The 12,636-nt window shown below is 35.4% G+C and overlaps 1 protein-coding gene across 3 annotated transcripts in view; it reads right to left on the reverse strand.

Annotated features, from left to right (window-relative positions):
* The window catches only part of LOC117327467 (dystrophin-like), a 336,112-nt gene that overhangs the window by 39,337 nt on the left and 284,139 nt on the right, over positions 1-12,636 (reverse strand). For all 3 annotated transcript variants that reach the window (XM_033884469.1, XM_033884471.1, XM_033884470.1), the window contains 5 exons: positions 5,328-5,497; positions 1,491-1,647; positions 1,135-1,264; positions 524-675; positions 151-285 (listed from right to left, as the gene is read on the reverse strand). In XM_033884469.1, coding sequence (XP_033740360.1) covers positions 151-285; positions 524-675; positions 1,135-1,264; positions 1,491-1,647; positions 5,328-5,497 — 744 coding nt within the window. The remainder of the gene's footprint in view (positions 1-150; positions 286-523; positions 676-1,134; positions 1,265-1,490; positions 1,648-5,327; positions 5,498-12,636) is intronic.

Raw genomic sequence — 12,636 nt, forward strand, 5'->3', positions numbered from 1 at the left:
CACATATTTTTTCTTTTGCTTTACAGAATAAATCAAGATCATTTTTTTTTTTAACAAATTACTGTTTTTGAAAAGCATATAAAATTTTGTTATAAAAAGGCCCTAAAAGAGAGCTACAATATATACATTTGAGTATATGCTGTTGCTTACCTTTATATTTTCTATTTCTGTAGGTAGATTTTCTATAATCATGTCTGCTATTGGTGGCCATTTTGTTTTCTCCTGTTCAGCTTCCCTGAGTCTACTGTTAAGGTTTTCTAAGCCATCTTGAAGTACTACCATTTTCTGAAAATGAATAATACAGAAAATTTTAAACAAAATCTCAAGGTATCAATTTCTGTACATCTATAATGATATGAAATTTTAGTTTTTACTTTTCACTTGATTTGACCAAAATTTCTCCTGTCTTTTCTGTTTTCTCATTAATCAAGCAGCTGATATACTAAGTATGACAGATAAATACAATTACCTTCATATCAAATCTAATCAGTCTAAAAGCTCCAATTAGAGTTATTTCCCCTACCTCCGTGACTTCCTCTATCCTAGCCTGCCACTCATTACACCCTTGGTTAATTTCCACCCACTTCCTGTTGAGCAGTCTCACTTGACGACGGATTTTCTTTATTAAATGGCGAGCCTCTTTTTCAGGTGATGTTTCAGTAGGCGGCACTTCCTCTGAAAACAGGAAGTCAATTATGAGTTATCGTCATGCCCGCCATTAGCAACATCTGTGCTGTGTTTAAAAGATGAGTGTTTTCTATTATCCGAGATTAATTGATAACAGGTGGGATATACCATATGTTAACAAGCAAATCTCTTGACCTATATATAATGGAGATATAATGTCCATTACAAATATTGTCAGATACACTTATTACCAATACTGTCATAGATTTTAACATTAATCAGTGCTACTGATTATAATATACATATAATATCATACTTCTTTTTATTATTTCTCGAGAAATTTTATAAAACTAAATTCTTTCTCCATTTCTGAACTTTTTCAGGAAATCTGATCTAACACAGTGTGGAAAAAAGACATTATTTATTATTTCAATTACAAATTCAGAAGAAAGAACCCATGATTTTTTTTTTATTCCTCTACCCCCAATCAAACCCAGGACACCTTACCATGTTCACTACTTTCACCACTATCGGTACTGAGTCGTTTGTCTTCCCCTTCCTCTCTCAGGTAATGACGCCCTGCCTCCAAACTCTGCTCTATGATTGGTCGCTTTGTATCCAACTGCCGGCGTAATCTCTGATAATGATGATAATGAAAAGGTAATTACCAGGCAGATCATTAAATTACCTAAAACTAAGTTCCAGAGAAAACATGTTCCCTTCATTAAGGGACACATTTAGGTTGTCCCTGGTGTAAATATAGACAAGATTTACTTTGGAAAACAAAGACAGGATTCACAACGACAATGTGATACACGAGGCACTTTGGGAAAATGTTACAGGAGGTTTCCTTGGGAACATACCCTGTTTTCTTCGCTTTGATTTTGAAGAGTTAAAAGGTCCCCTCCGATTGGTCGTTGTTTGTGAAGCTCTTGTTGTTTGGTCAAAAGCCAGCCAATCAGATCCTGCAGTGTGTTTACTAGGTGGAGCCATTGTTCTGCGTTACTTTCGAGTCTACCCCTGGAATTAATAACAGAAAGAATTAAATACATCAAATCAGATAATTTCATATTTTCCCTGTTGTTACACAAATACTACAACTATGTGCTATAAGCATATATCTACTTTACAAAAGAATATTTTTTTCCAAAACCTTGTGTGAAATGAACATCAAAGGTTTACACAGTAAACACCATATCAAACAATAAACATGGCTGACAATAGCTAAACTCCTAGGTAAAATGGGTATGTTTCTCCAAAGAAGAATGTTGATTCACTCACATAATGAAATGCATATTCTGAGATTGTTTTCTCATACCCACTAAAGCAGATCAAAACAGCTGGACTATAGAACCAGGCATCAATAACATTTGCCCCAGATTGCCGTACTTAATCTGACTGTAAGGCCGAGGATGTCAATATCACGACATCACACCTGATTACCCGTGTTTATTTCTGTGATTGAGAAACCTAGTTTATGTTTGACTGACCAGTGCACACGTTTTTTCTTGCGTCTCCGGCCGGAGTCTGTATGACCATTGGACACTATTGATCGAACGGCCCATTCCTTACGGCAACCGACGAGAGCAATGAAGTGGACTGTGCCTGGTCGTGGGATAAACCCATTGGTCCTCCCAACCAGGGCTACGTATCGCATTCTGATCTACAGCACTCGCACAATTCAATTTGTTTATTGTACCCACTTTGGAAAAAGACTTTACTCAGAAAATACTTATATCCAGGAACAGACTATAGTCACAAATCCTGTAATATCCAGAAATGAATTGTATCCATATAACCAGTTATATTTGGGACTGTATCCACAAAACCACAATTTCATCCATGCACAGGATGTCTCAATTTATCCAATGGACTATATTCTGTATCAAAATCCAGGGTTGTTACCTAGTTTAAAGATACAAGATCACTTCGATTAACACTTAATGCACAACAGAAATTCTCCGAAAAGGAAAACATAGATTTGACATCCTTGTTGTACATCTAGAACAGGTGAGGGATGTAATTCACAGGCAGCTTGTTCGACTGATCCGACACTCAGTAACCCTTGTAGAACACAATTTGTGACACCTCAATGACGACATTTGGACGTTTATGCATGACACTGCAAAACTGACGTCATTTCAATAACACCTTGACTAGAACATGACCATCAAACGACTGCTAAGGTACAAGCTGTGAATGTACATACATTTATGATTCATGCCCCATTGCTAATTTACAATATGTAAATTAGGCTGAGATTAGAACATTCCTGGTCGTTCTGACGACAATACAATCTAAAGTTGTTCAATTAATTATATACACACATTAGGCGAGTTAACTTAGGGAAGACTTGATGTGGGAGAAATTTCACCCCGATTAATACATGATCCCTGATACCACACAAGGTCACACCACAACTATCTGGCCTAACCTCCACTCTGACCCCTCTCCATACACACAGTAATTAGTCCCTATCTTAACAGTATGGGTGTACCCTAATAAGCCTTAAATTAAGCCTACATTTGGAACCCAATTGACTTCAATAGAACATGAGCTGCACAATGTAATTAACACTATATATGGCCAAAAAATTGAAATTGAGAATACAAGCCTCTAAAGACTTTTCTATAACCCTCCCTTGTATTCACCTGTCAAGATTACATTAAATGAATTCAATAAGAGATCTTTAACATATTTTTTATCAATGTTGTTGCCGCAGGTGCATTCAAGTTATAGATATTTGTAGGACTGCTGAAATTAATCATTAACCAAATCATACCAGTTTATTAAAGATCTCCTTCTGAGCTGTCAACGCTGTGATGAATTAGTCAATGTTACGCTTTCTCCCGACAAGGGCACCTTTCTAAACGATTACACTTCGATATGTTTCCTGTTCTGTATATCAACGACTTAATCAAGTATAAGCACAGTATCTATTTAAATAACACAAAAATATAGTACCATAGATATTCTAGTAAGACATATACATGAAATTACTGCATTTATCCTTATTACAGAATTATAAGAAATAAGAACCTAAACAAAGTATTTTTTGTTGTAAACATTACCTAAAATTTCAATTTTTTTCAATGGTTTACACCCTGTGAATAGTCAGACTCATTCTAAATCAGGGATTCCCTGTAGTAGCTGGTGTCTACATCACTAAGCAACATAAGGGAGATTAATCTAATAAACCTTTTAACACATACCTTTATACCATTGTGTTTGTTAGCCTTTGTCACCAGATTTATTGTAATAAAACATTTAAGAATCACAAATTCAGAATTACTTTCTAGAATCTTAAACAAAAGTAAAAAAAATATTAGCAATTTTAAGTGGATTCTCATTCTGACAAACAGACCTAGTTAATCATCCTGCAGGATACAGAATTTTGACATGTAGAGTACAAATTATGAATCGTTATTTTGAAGTTGGAGCACGTAATGCTTTTGAATTAATTATACAGCCAACCTCCCCTAGTGAAAGATAACTACATTCAAATTTTGTTAAATTAGTTTATTGATTAGAAGTGACTCTACTTAAATGAGTTTGGTTTAGATACCTGACTAGGCTATACATTATAAATATCATTTGTAGATCCATTGGCAAGTCAAATATGGTAGATGGAATTATGACAAATCGATCCAAAATATTCACCATCATGCATTTATTTTTTAAAAATATAAGAAATACATGCAATACTATCAAATTTTATGCATAGTGTATGCATTTAAAATCAAGATTATGTATTAATGCAGATAGTGAATTATATATGCTTGAATAATATTTGACAAAAAATACATGTTTATTGTTATGTGACTTATAAAATGTATTTGCCAAAATATAGGAGCAGTGAGTTATGACCTTGACCTATAATTAGAAATCTGACTTTGACTTGAAAATTGATCTAATTTATAGTTTGAGAAGGGTAAGTCTTTCTGTAGTGTAAGTTTTTCTGTTCCTGTTTTGTACCAAGATTAAATGATGATAAAAGGGAATATATTAAGGAACATGGTTTTATATTATAACAAGTAAAACAATTGACTTTCAAACTCGTCGGCGACAGCCGTAGCAAAATGCAAAATATTGAAGCAAGAAGATATTTCCAAAACAGAGATTATGAACGATGCATATAATCAATTTTGTAGAAAGCAGAGAGTGTCACCAGATTACTTTGTAATCAATTCAGAATTTAGACAAATGAAATGATTTTTAAATAAACTTGGATTTTCAAAAAATGTTACCTTGACCTTGACTGAACAAGCCAGAAATTTAAAACTTATCCCAGATATTATGGTCCTGTGTAATTGTGTGAATTTTGACCAAAATCCCTCAAGGAATGAAGCTGCTGGATTGCTGACAAAAAATAGTAATGATGACCTTGACCCAACAACCTTGAAAGTCAACCTTGTCCAAGATATTACGGTCCTCTTTAATTGTATGAAGTTTGATTAAAATCCACCAAGGAATGGAGCCACTAGGTGTTACAGTTTCACCAGTAGGGAACTAACCGATGAAGTTTAAAATGTTCAAATATTAAGAGAAGAAAAGAAAGAATGTCCAAAACATGTCTGTAGAATGTCTGTATAATATGTTATTTGCCTCGACAGTAAAACTAGAACCTTTGAAATATAAATATAAATATTTTGATAGCTGTTGAAATAAAACATTGCGTAAAGTAAAGCACATATATTCACCTTATTTCCATGGACTTTGTCATAAGGTTGATCCATCGCTGGTTCATCTCCTCCAGACGTCGATGGAGTTTTTGTGCGTCGGTCGCCACCATGTTGCGAGCCAGTTGATTCCCAGCAGTGTTTAGAGAGTCGTATGTACTCTTATTAGCATCAACTTCTGCCTGAAGGTCCTGTAATGACAGAAAGATGTGGGGTCATCATTTTTAGTTCAGTGTGATGCGGTTTTATTTTTTATCTAAAATGTTTTGTTTTTTTTTCGTTTTTCAACTCTCTTAACCTGCACACACCCTAACTTTTATAGTGCACATATCAAAGAAAAAATGGAGAAAAAAATTAAACAGCTACCAAAGAAGTATTCTGATTACTATATTCACATGTTTTACCTCAACATGACAGAATTACAGCTTGACATATACTACAGTACATACGAAGTGAAACCAGGGGCGATAACTCCCAGTAACAAAGCACAAGAGATGCCACTGGGCAAGTTTTAATTCAATTTACTCCTTCAAGTAAATTATACAGAAGCTCTGGTCAAATAGAGTGTGAAGTAATGCATCACAGTTAATGGTCGATAGATTGGGAAATAAAATCCTGACCAGTCCACACCTCAAATTGTCAACGCAGCCATAAACCGTCTTACTTTGATGACAGCGTGTGACACTGCCGTCAGCTACTTCCCATGATGGATCCCTCAGTGGCCACTGTTGGAGCTGGGATACACAGCCTCCGGACCACATGGACAGATAATGGATGGCACCGATGGCTGGTGATTGCTTTTTCCTAATAAATGGTCACTACACATACAGTGCATAATGGATCGTTCATGGAGACAAAAATTACTGCCACAGAAATTAAACATGGACCCCTGGATTTTGAGTGCTGGAAATACAGATGAATCTTTACAACCTTCTAGTAATGACGCAAACACCAGAAAGTATATGTTATGCTGGAATGATTGGTCAATTATTGAACAACAATCACAGCCCTGGAATGATTGGTCAATTATTGAACAACAATCACAGCCCTGGAATGACTGGTCAATCGTTGAACAACAATCACAGCCCTGGAATGATTGGTCAATTATTGAACAACAATCACAGCCCTGGAATGATTGGTCAATCATTGAACAACAATCACAGCCCTGGAATGATTGGTCAATTATTGAACAACAATCACAGCCCTGGAATGACTGGTCAATCATTGAACAACAATCACAGCCCTGGAATGATTGGTCAATTATTGAACAACAATCACAGCCCTGGAATGACTGGTCAATCATTGAACAACAATCACAGCCCTGGAATGATTGGTCAATCATTGAACAACAATCACAGCCCTGGAATGATTGGTCAATCATTGAACAACAATCACAGCCCTGGAATGATTGGTCAATCATAGGTGCTTAGCATGTTTATAAGTCCAAGACCAATTATAGACTAATATATATATTAGTCTATAATCAGTCTTGGACTTATAAACGTGTTAAGCACCTATGGGTCAATCATTGAACAACCATCACAGCCCTTAGTTGGCTACAGATTTCAAAATGTTATCAACATTCACAAAAAATGTTGCCAAGAAAGATGGAATTCTTATCACAAGGAATCCTTATCAGTCTCTGCAGACTTTCCAAAAATACTGTGGAGTCAATCTATCAGCATTAACTATCCCTGAAGCAAGGTTGAAACAGTTCAAACCAATAACCTACATCTTCAGGCCTCATTAAATCATTAAATTAAAGCTATACATTTCAGTCGGTAATAGATACAAATTTAGGATCTTAAACTATTTTAATCCATCAATTAACAATAATAATAATATAAATTTATTCAAATTTAAGAAATTACTTAATATATTTTGTTTTACTTTAAGTTAAAGTGTCATTATATATGTATACCAATAAGCTTTTAGATAAGACTGAATTGTTACTGCTCTATGCTCCCTTAGATTGACAAGAAAACCCTGTCTGTTCCTACCCTCCCTTAGATTGACAAGACAACCCTGTCTGTTCCTCCCTTCCCATAGATTGACAAGACAACCCTGTCTGTTCCTCCCCTCCCATAGATTGACAAGACAACCCTGTCTGTTCCTCCCCTCCCATAGATTGACAAGACAACCCTGTCTGTTCATACCTTCCTCTAGATTGTATTGTCAAATTCAATGAAAGGGTCTTGATTGCAGAAAGTTATCTTCATGCAATACTCCATACAGGAACCGACAAGGTGAATAATACGGTATATACTAAAATTTCCATTCACATAGGGGTATAAATATAAATTAGTCCTATTTACATTGTATGATGGGATGTCTAAAGAAACAATACCAACCAATTACAAGCTATATCCAGGAAGCTTTTGGACATTGATACAATCAACCAGGGCCAATGATGGCCAAGGATATCGGCTGAGAATTCTTAACATAAATCCAACTGGCATCCCCTTCTAGAGTATTATGGACCATTCCATTCATTACTGTGGGAAAGTTTAGTATGGCTTATAGAGGGAGAAAGATACAGACAAGTGTTAGGGACACTTGAATGTTGAAGAGATCATATCATTGGAGGAAGATGGAGATTTCTTGATCTTATTACCACTAATTCACAGACATAATTACATCAAAGTTTCAAAGCTAAGAAACTTTTTTTTTGTCATAGCAAATAAAGTTGTTTCTATTTCTGGTTGCTGATGTTTTTATTCAGAGATGAAGCATGAATAAGCCCTCGTCCATGACTGCCTGCCCATTCTCCAAGTCCCTATAATACCATGACAAAGGCCACTGAAGCAGAGACAGAATCCTTCATCTGTTACAAGTGATATTGTAGCATTGAGGTTCTAATCTGATCCCATAGCATAACAGCAAACAAGAACGACAAATGACCTGAGACATCCTAGCTAAGGAACACAGTGACACGTTCCATTGTAGTAACATCCGATCCCTCGCCTATTACCACGGATAGGGACAAATATCAATACTGTTGCGTGCACTGCAGGTTAAAACAATTTAACATGATCATATCTGTTTTATCTCATCAAACGCTATACTGTTAAGCAAGGAGCCAGCTAGATCAGCTAGCGCCACTGGTGATGTCAAGTATCACAAGGGCGCACGTACAAGTTGTTCTCGACTTTTTAGAAAGAAGACGTCAATTCCACTTTAGATATTTTGTGTCATGTTCTCAAGTGATCCTTGACTTTTGAAAGTAGAATCTTTTGTCAAATTTATTATGGATTTAATCATTTGTAACAGGTTATCTTCCCCCTCCCCATTCCCCTCTTATTTTGAATGATTATTTTCTCATGATTCGGAATATAATCTTAACAGAAATTTTTTTCAAATGAAAAAGTGACAAATCATTCAGTAGAACAACAAGCTGTCAGTGAATTAATAAATGATTTGAAATTACACACTAAATGTCTTTATTTCCTGTTTAATCTGTAATGATGAGTATTCCAGGAATTTTAGATTTTTTGTTGATTAAAGATACTTAATTATATTCTGCTCCTTTAAAATTTTCCTTTTCCTTTTAAAACCAGTCAAATGATAATCAAGGACAAATTATCATCTGATATGATACAAGTTTCCTATCTCCTAGATTCAAAAGAATTGAAGTGACTTCCCAGATAACTTCCTGCCTTGAAGACCATACACGTCCATTACCAGGGAGTAGGTAACAAGCCCTCAAAGCAATCGTATTCAGAATCTGTAGGTGTTAAGGTGTCATTGACTGTGTAATGATTTTATCTTAGATTTGAATTAGAAAGGCAATGTTAATTGAACTCTTCTGTCATCACCTCATATTGAAAAGTTTGATAAACTCTGATAATAGAATTCATAGGCTGACACAAGATACGAGGGTGAATGTACTTCTACCTGTAAACATAATATCATCTAAAAAGTGACCTGTTTTCTGTTTTCAGACAGCAACCAAATCGTAAGTGATAGCTCACACTGTGGCTAAAGGAAATTAGAATTAAACATCAAACTGACTTCTTCTGACTTCATGGGCATAATTTCATCTTGATGGACATCTGCTATGACAGGAATAATCAAACCTCAATCGGTCAATGACTTGGGGGTTTCTGTAACTTAAATAGGAATAAAGGACCAAAGCTGACCTTGAAGGCCTACGAAGACACTGAACAGTATTTGTTATGACAGAGAATGATCATGTCATGTTAAAAGTTGTTCCCCCTGATTATGGAAATCATTTCTCTTTTGAATGATATCTGTTATTAGCCCACAGACTGGTTAAAATACTCTCAGTTAACACATTCATCATGGATGAGGGATGAAGATGAAATAAATCTGACCTCTGTTTTTGTTATTTATTTCAGCTTCAAAACAGCATGGGTCAGGACAGATTGGCAACAGTCTGATTGATATTCATGATGATGTCACTCTAACCATTTACTGTAATTCTGAGACCCACAATGATGGGGACCACCAGCATGGCACTGGATTGGCTGTGAATGGCACCAATGACCACCAAAACCTTTATCTAATAATAACCACACTCGTCTAAATGGCAAAAATTCCCAAATTATACTTAGAATTACATTGACTAAGTTAGATACCTGGATACCAAACATTCCGTAATAAATCCAAGATGGCCAACATATCAACTTTAACTGAAAATTCTGGATAGGTTTGTCATGGGACAACGCAATATTTGTAACCATTTTAACTCAGTCGCAATCTTTCTGTGTCACAGGCTTCTTATCAGACATGGGCTTATTGTCATAAATGGGCTTATTATCAGACATGGCCTTATTGCCATAAATGGGCTTATTATCAGACATGGGCTTATTGTCATACATGGGCTTTTTATAAGACATGATAGTGTTGTCAGACACTGGCGTATTGCCTGACAAAGACTTAATGTCAGACATGGGCTTATTGCTCAACGAAGACTTAATGTCAGACATGGGCTTATTGCTCAACGAAGACTTAATGTCAGACATGGGCTTATTGCTCGACATGGACTTAATGTCAGATGGGCTTGTAGGACATTTACCATATATCGTATAAACATTGGTTGATTATGCCTAATTTTCTAAATCTTTCACCAATGCACTGGGATTATAATGTTTAGCTTTTGAACACTGGATTTAAAGGGAAAACTTTTTGTTTCTAAGTACCACACGTGGTGGGCTGTACAAGCCCAATATCAGTATTATGATATATCTGTGATGCTCACAGAAACTGGAAGAGACCAACAATAACAAATGATGGCCTATTCAAATTCTCCAGTTCTAGGTGGAAATCAGTTTTCATCACTTTCATTCCCACATGTTTTTCTCTTTGTCAATGCAAAAATAAATTCAAAGTAAGACAATACAATGAATTTTGTCAGTGTTTATAATGAGAAATATTGTTTGTTTGGGATTTTGTGTTTGTGTTACTAGAATACAAAACTACTGCTTGATTAAATCTATCATTTTGGAAATCGAGTATCAATAATCCGTCTGCTTTGACCGGCAAACACTACTTTTTTGTTTTTGTCTGGGATTTCGTGTTTTGTGTTTCAGAATACAAAACTACTGATTGATCAATGTATCATTTAGGAAATCGGGTATCAATAATCCGTCTGCTTTGACCGCCAAACATGACTTAGCTCAACATCAATAAATACAACTCCGACTCTTGTCACTGATTACGATGAGCGTTTTATTGTCACCATAATGAAGCTTACATTTTGTGTCACCAAGCTAGGAGCAAACATCAATACGAAAAGCAACCCAGCATCCTAATGGGCCATCACCAGGCGGCTGTGGATCATCCTACAGATGACAAGTAAACAGTCGGGATCAATGGTCAGGGGGTTTTTATTGAGGAAGTTGATTTGAGAAATGATTGAATGTCTGATGAACTGTCGAATGAATTATGAGATCCAGCGACCAAACTGTTTCTATGTAACTGAAGTCTGTCAGAGGGTGACAAACAAATGGCTCAGATATTACATCATTCCGCTGATAACTGATCAAATTTTGGACATCTTTGAAGATAATTGACATGACACACGAACCCCAGACACTGTCACTTTCAATGTGAGAGATTTCTGTGACAAGAGGATACCTCATAAATGTCTTTTTAACATGAAATCAATTTTATTTTGATAAGTCTTTTACTTTTTACACAGAGTTGTCTGGCATTTTTTACAAAAAATAATAACATTGATAAAAAATTAGATTAACAATGAACATGTGTAATATATTGAGTAAACTTGGTTTTCATCAGATTCTGAAGAGTTACATTCCCTTTTTATCAGACACCAATGGAAATAAAAAATGAATATGTACAATGTATTAAGTGAACATGATTTTTCATAAGTCATATTTTGATTAAAAAGAGTTGTCTACCCTTCTTTATGAAGGAATCTGATATCCGATGTATCACATAGATTACTGTTGATATGGTAGACATTGCATGCACCATAGCTTAATACCAACTTACATGCAACATAAAGTATGTCTTCAAACATCAAACAATCGTTAATGAGGCCAAACAAAGCTGATGGATTTGACATCAAACATTACCAAGTACTGAATACCAGTTCAACATGACCTGAAGATTTGTATTGCAAGAGTTTATCTTTGTAATAAAACTTTAATACCACAAAGAGTTATCTCCCCTGTATTTCTATACTCTCCCTTTTTGAAGACTGATAAATCTTGCAAATCTCCACTTCGTTTATCTGAGGTAGTCATAAAGAGCCTGAACCTCAACATGTACCTCCAGGATAAAGATAAGGCAGGTGACTGGAAGAATTTTTAAAACCATTAAACATAGAGTAAAGGCCAATGTAATATAGGATTTCTGGCTGGTCTTCCATTTCAAACTGGCACTTATCTAAACTGATGATGGTTCATTTGTCTCAACATGTTGAATTCAACTTTTTGTAGAATTTCATGGTACCAAGGGTTACTATCTCTAGCATACTGTATCTATCAACGTGAAGAAAATTTGATTTAGAAACGGAAACTTTATCATTTTTGTACTCGATCCTACAGCTATTGATACTGACTTAAGAACTTTTGCTAAATTTAGAAAGCAGATATAAGTAATTTAATCAATTACTACAATTTTCTGCCAGGTTTCATAATGGAGAGCTTTTCACAACCAAAGGATGCAATCCAACCACTTGCTGTGATTCAAAGACCACTGCATAGGATATGTTACAGGGAAAGCCGCTATCACTCAGCAGGATGTTGCACAATGTAACTTTTCAGAATGGTTGTCATATTCTTTAAAAAGTGAAATTATTTTTTAAATATTTGATAATTTTATCATTTAGAATCATTATTAA

Source organism: Pecten maximus, chromosome 5, assembly GCF_902652985.1.
Source record: "Pecten maximus chromosome 5, xPecMax1.1, whole genome shotgun sequence".
Taxonomy (NCBI): domain Eukaryota; kingdom Metazoa; phylum Mollusca; class Bivalvia; order Pectinida; family Pectinidae; genus Pecten; species Pecten maximus.